Source organism: Sinohyriopsis cumingii, chromosome 4 (assembly GCF_028554795.1).
Source record: "Sinohyriopsis cumingii isolate HCF-2022 chromosome 4, ASM2855479v2, whole genome shotgun sequence".
Lineage (NCBI taxonomy): Eukaryota > Metazoa > Mollusca > Bivalvia > Unionida > Unionidae > Sinohyriopsis > Sinohyriopsis cumingii.
The window spans coordinates 41,673,547-41,679,980 of NC_142964.1; the positions used below are offsets into that span (position 1 = coordinate 41,673,547).

The 6,434-nt window shown below is 33.3% G+C and overlaps 1 protein-coding gene across 1 annotated transcript; it reads left to right on the forward strand.

Annotated features, from left to right (window-relative positions):
• The first annotated feature begins 214 nt into the window (after positions 1 to 214).
• LOC149801045 (allatostatin-A receptor-like) lies at positions 215 to 4,288 on the forward strand. The gene is made up of 2 exons (XM_089955085.1): positions 215 to 537; positions 1,828 to 4,288. The coding sequence occupies exon 2, from the start codon at positions 1,831 to 1,833 to the stop codon at positions 2,851 to 2,853; it is 1,023 nt and encodes a 340-aa protein (XP_089811211.1). The 5' UTR covers positions 215 to 537; positions 1,828 to 1,830; the 3' UTR covers positions 2,854 to 4,288.
• Positions 4,289 to 6,434: the final 2,146 nt, after the last annotated feature.

The following is a 6,434-nucleotide window of genomic DNA, read 5'->3' on the forward strand; positions in this document are numbered from 1 at the left end:
TCCATGTTAAAATGTCCCATGTTAAATTCCCCTTGACGCTATAGTACAAACCCCCTAGTTTAACATTAAAGTCCCCTTGACGCTATAGTACCCTACTTCGTTTTACACTTTACTATATTTTGTTAAATGCTGCCCAGGCTGTTGCATAAATACCGCTGCACAATAAATCTGAAAACATACATACTGCGCCCTTCTCCACGCTTGGTGTGTTATTTTCAGGCAAGCTTGAAACTCGCCTCACAAATATAAATATTACAGAAACTGTCAGCAGAGACAAAGAAATGTTGTTTTTAACGTATACTACGAGTGAGAAGTTCTGTATGATTTGAGCTGCATGGGATCGTATTATATCCGAATGTATTCGGTATGTAATCGATGAATACATTGACATTTACAACTTGCCTGCTATTCATATAAAACATTAACGTACCAGTCTATCAGTTAAATGTTGAGAGGAGCACTAATAACCTCTAGTAATACGTCTCCAAATGGTGGAAATGGAAACAGGAATAAGTGGGAAACATATACCACAGTAAGGTAGGTTTCATATTACGCGGGCGACAAATCCAGCAGAACAATTGTTTTTGAAGAATTTACATAATTTCATGACAAATGTATCCGTTGTTTCTTTACTAATCAGTACATCTGTACTAATTTGAATATGTGTCACAATGCTTTTCATCTTTCTTTTTCGTTAATAATGTACGCAATCATCACACACACACACATATATATGTATATATATGTAGTATTATATATATATATATATATATATATATATATATATATATATATATATATATATATATATATATATATATATATATATATATATATATATATATATATATATATATATATATATATACCGTATTGTGCTAATTTTCTATGCAAATTTTGCAATCATTTCTTTTAAAAAACAATTACATGCACTGTGGCATCAAATCCTTAGGTTTATGCACGCTAGCCTTGCAAGTCGTCTTGTATAAAGCTGTAAAATATCGTTATTGTCATTTTCTCTAAGCCCGTAAATAAATTTTTTTAAAACTGGAATTTCATTTTTGGAAACAAATTAGAAAGAAACTCTAAATGTGTAAGTCTCTGCCACAGGAACGATGTGATCTCTGCCATGTAAGCCCTTTACATATAGTAGTTATATTTTCTTTTTTTAAGTTCAAATTAAATAATTGTAACAGAAGAGTAACTGATTTATATGTATTTGTATGCAAGTTTGCAAACGTTGATGTCAATAATTGTCCTATAATAAACATAAACAATCTTAAGGTCTCTATGCTTAATCCACCAGATTTATCATCAAACTGAAATAAAATGTATACGCAGTCTCAGTCATCCCTGAAAATCATACAACATTTTTGCCCGCGTTAGAGCTTGAAATTTATTTCAATCAATCACCATCGACGTTACATTTGATAATGTTTTCTCAGTAGATGAGCGTGAAAACTCAATCTTAGACTCAAGTTTAGAGTTTGATGATGTCTAGCCCGCATCTTCTCAAATTCTGTCACGTAGTACGGAAGATGATGATAATTGCACAGATTCAAGACATTATTGTTGAATTCCAAACCTTTAGTCAAATATGATAATAATATAATGCTAGACATTTTCGTAGAAATCCTCATGTGCTACAATAATTAAAATATTCATCATTAGATTTGTATCAAGTGTTTTAAACTATTTTTGTGTTTCCTTTTTGTCTTATAGAAACAAAGGCAATATATTTTCAAATGTGTAAATAAAGCATTTGGTATCATAAATAGAAAACGTGTAAAGTATCTTTAAAGAGTCATAATCCTTTTTTCTTTATAGACGATGTCAAGAATTGAAAATACAAATACTTCACTTCAGAGAAATTCTACGGACAATGCTACAACTACATTTCTGCATGAAGAATCTGAAGAAGCGAAACAAATTTTGGATTATGTAAAGTTTGTTAGAATAATATTGCCAATTGTTCTTGGACTAATTACCATTACTGGAATAGTTGGCAACATTTTAACCATAGCTGTTGTTTTGCGTAACAAAGACATCAGAAGTATTACGAATATTCTGATTACAAGTATGGCTGTAGCGGATTTAGTCTTCATTGTATTTTGTGTTCCCTTCGAAGCAGTAGAAGTTGCTATGTTTGAATGGCCCTTTGGAGAAGTATGGTGTCAAATCAAAACTTATTTCACGATCGCATGCGGCTATGCCAGTATGTATATGCTTGTCCTTATATCATTAGACAGATACCTTGCATTGGTTCATCCCATCAGAGCGTTGTTACTGCGTACAAAAACAAATTGCTACATAGCACTTACAGTCATCTGGAGCGTTATCTTACTCGGAAATATGCCTATGGTATTCAAGAGAGAATACTGTTCAGAGTTGAACTATATAAATCGGTCATCGATACAAATGTTTTATATCTGTTTCTTCGTGTTCGGTTTCATGTTACCAATAATTCTAATGTGTGTTCTTTATTTAAATATACTGAAAATAGTTCTCACAGGAAACATTCCTGGCACAAATAATCAGACAAGTCGTGTCCGGTCACAAACTAAACAACGTGTGACAAAGATGGTGATTACTGTGGTGCTCGTCTTTATAATTTGCTGGCTTCCATTTCATATTTTCTCCATGTATATGGCCTTTGGAAATTATTTGGGAAAAAATTTTGTTTTTATTTCCTTATATTCGGCCGCCATCTGCATGGCATTCGTAAATAGCTGTATTAATCCGATGATGTACACATACTACTCTAAAACGTTCAGGAAAGGTTTTAGGGATCTACTCAGGTGTAAAAACAGAAATTATCTTCTTGATGACGGTACAGAAGGTACTCTGCAATAACATTTAGGTATTCGGCTCCGGTATAATACATATGAAATGTACATAAATAAATGCTGACATTTCTCCATGCAGAGAAAATTCATCTTGAGAATAATTACTACGTTCACATCCAATTACTTTCACTCCAGTGAACTATCTGAATACGCACAGCTGATGAATTGAACTATCACAGTAAATCAAGTGTATCCATAAAAGTCTTAAGGACGAGGGAGAATTCACATTATTGACGTGGATACAAAGCAAATCTAACCTAAACACACCTATTAGAACAAGAACATAGGAGGTATGTACCAAGGTACATAATAGTGTCTTCGTGGACTGCATACTCCACCTCCTTATTAATGAGTAACCTTATGCTATCAAAGGTAGTTCCAGTACTTAGTAAAAATACATTGTTTTTCTTCTAACGTATATAATAACGGCATAATAATTATAGTATCTTAACCGGTATAGCTGAATGGTTTTGACTGGGTACATGACATAAAATTATCACACCCGTCGCTACGCTTCTAGATTGAATCAGGATGATGCAACTTTCCCAAACAAAGTACTATACTAATACGTCTGTATACCATGTAAATGAAGGGCTATAATAACATGACTTGCACTTGGAAGACAAGATATCTCAAACTCTAATCCACTGTGAGTGTGAATCAGATCTAGCTCGTTGCTCGCAAGATTTATTATGACGTAGGTAATTTTTACGTGTCCTAGAACACGTTTCTAAATTTAAGTTTTTGTATACTTATTCAAGAGCTAACATTGCCTCTGGAGAACAATTCTTATAACTACTTTGTCTTGCTATATTTCATATCACTTTAAGCAGATTCTTTCGTAATCAGATGCAGTTGTCATTTTGTAAGGTTTATTTGTTCACGTTTTCATTTTTTTAGAATTTGCATTGATCACGTAGACAAATTATCTATTGTTCTGTTATGTATTTGCAATAGTTTGCCATATCGTTTTGACATGATTCTTTCATAGTTTGGGGCCCCGAGTGGCCAAGTGGTCTAAAGCGCTCTCCGTTACGGATCACAGCCATCTCACCTCTGTCTGCGTGGGTTTGAGTCTCAGATTCGGCTAATGTGGGTATGTGAGAAAGCCTGCCAGTAGCTTCTCGTGGGTCGGTGGTTCTTTCCGGAGGTTTTCCCGGATTCTTCCTCCACCATTAATACTGGCCGCCATGTATAGCCTATCGTGTGCTGAAAAATGGCGTTAAACCCTACAACAACAACAACAACAACAACTTTCATAGTTTGCCATATCGTTTTGACATGATTCTTTCATGTAACTGTTTGTCCAGTATTACAAACCTAATTAATCTGAAACATTATTACACTGTACTTTTTTCATGGCCGTTAGCTACTTGGAGCTAAGTAAAACTCTCCAACATGTTTTCGTTGGTGTTTTTCTATAATAAATGTCTCTCCAATAATGGTGTACTTCACATACTTTGTTGGATCCATAAAAAAAGAATTCTCTCTGTTTGGTATAAATGTGTTACTCTGTAATTATAATTTCATGGATTTATCTTACATTTCTAACTAGGAATCATGTAGATATGTGCATAAAACTTTGTATTAGTTTCATCTTGCCTATCGAGTGAAGTTTCTTGAATACTTCGAGCCATGATACATCATTTCATTTGTATGTGCGTGTAGGTGGATGGGTGTGGTGCGGTCATGATTGGCATGAAAGGAAGTATGGGTCTCAAAGCTGTCTGACAAGTTTGGTTTCGTTCTATATTGTTATGTATATCGATACATTTTTGTAAACTTTTGTAATTTTTAGTCATGGCTGTGCTAATTTTAGATTATATTTAGTTATAATTTGCCTACTTGAATACGGTCTGTTAATAACGTAAAATTACATAGGATCTGTAAATAAATGCTTACGTTATGTGTTGACAATTACTAATAATAATCTTAATAATAAGTCTTAATGACGAATCTGGGTTAATATCTCTTTGGCTGATGGAGTTTAGACGATTCTAGAAGGATTCAATAATTTCCCATTGGTTTGGTTGGTTCAAATAAATAGGAAATTTCAAGACAAAGTGAGTAGTAAGATCTGTCACGTGGGGTATGTTGTACAATATATTCGTAATTAAAGGTATATAAAGAGAGAAATGAGAAATAAGAAATCATCTTCATTCCTATTTAAGTCATTCTTATTTCTTGTGTTCTGCTGTAACTCTGATGTAACTCTGATGTAACTCTGCGGACGTCTTTTATGTTGTACTATAATATTATTCTAGAACTATTATAAGCTATTCAAAGCAGTTCTGGACGATGCCATCTTGACAATAGTCTTGATTCTTGACGGACCAGTACATTTTCGGTTTTAAAATTTATACGGAACTTTTCATTTATTTGGAATCTCATAGAACTTTATCAAAGTTATTATGTGTTCACTTCATAATACTTTAAATTTCTCTCACATTTTAATTTATAACTTTGATAATGAAATTAATTGTTTTAATTTTTACAAAACATGTTGGTTTTGCTTCGTTCTGAACTTAGTGTATGATCATAGAGTGGTAACAATATACAATTCATTCCTATCATAATGCATACGTCAGAACATTTCAGGAGAAATGCATAGAAGTTCCACTCATATTGTTGCTGGTACCAGTATAACTTTGTTTACCTTTTGAATTTTGTTTTAGATTTTGTAACGGATGGTTGCCTTCATAGCTTGTTCAAAAACAATGCCTTGTCCTATGCTAATGAGAATATTGAAATTATGGCTAAACTATTATCTTTTTAGTATGTCTTTTACTGATTGGTTCGCAAGAAAGCAAAATAGGCAAACCCAGAAATGTTGCAAGGTTTAGCTATTTGGTTGTAAAGCACGTAATCAAGCTCTCTATGTATAACAAGAATACGTTATCATTAAATGTGAAATAGCAGCTAAACTCATATCCAGGTTTTATTATAAGAGGATTATAAGATTGTAAATAGGACATTTTGCATATATTTACATGATCTTTTACTTGTCACATAGTTGGCACACTTTACATATATTATGTACAATTTCATTTTTTTATATGAATGTTAAATATCACTTTCGTGATTTTGATTGGTCCAAATAAGTCGAAGACATTCTCTTTACGGTTTGGCTGCGATCATGAGAGAATTTAATTACCGCGTCGACTGGAACTTTTTGTTTTTATTATTACCAATAACATTTTGGCGGCATTTTTAAAAAAATCGACTGCCCAAATGGAATTGTGGAAAAAAGGTCACGTCTTTCTGAATATGACCTATTTACTCCCACATTGGCTCGTTAAGTGATGCATAGATTAACACTGAATGAAAAATGGCGTAAAATCCCAAAACGAAAACATCAGCGAGTAAAACTAAGGATATTGTTCAATTGACAGCGGTTGTGGTGGTAGGGATGACTTGTATACAAGTAATATGGAGTCCATCCTATATACAAGCATGGTTTAAATATTAACTTAAACACATCTCTGTTCACAGAAGACTGTGGACACAAAACTGGTCTCCAAACTGACAAAACTTTATCCAATCGCAACATAATTACGCGGCAAATATGTAATGCTAGTCCGACTCCTA

What these genes read in the sequence shown, in the direction of transcription:
- LOC149801045 (XM_089955085.1), top strand. Translation starts at nt 1,831, where the DNA reads ATGTCAAGAATTGAAAATACAAATACTTCACTTCAGAGAAATTCTACG.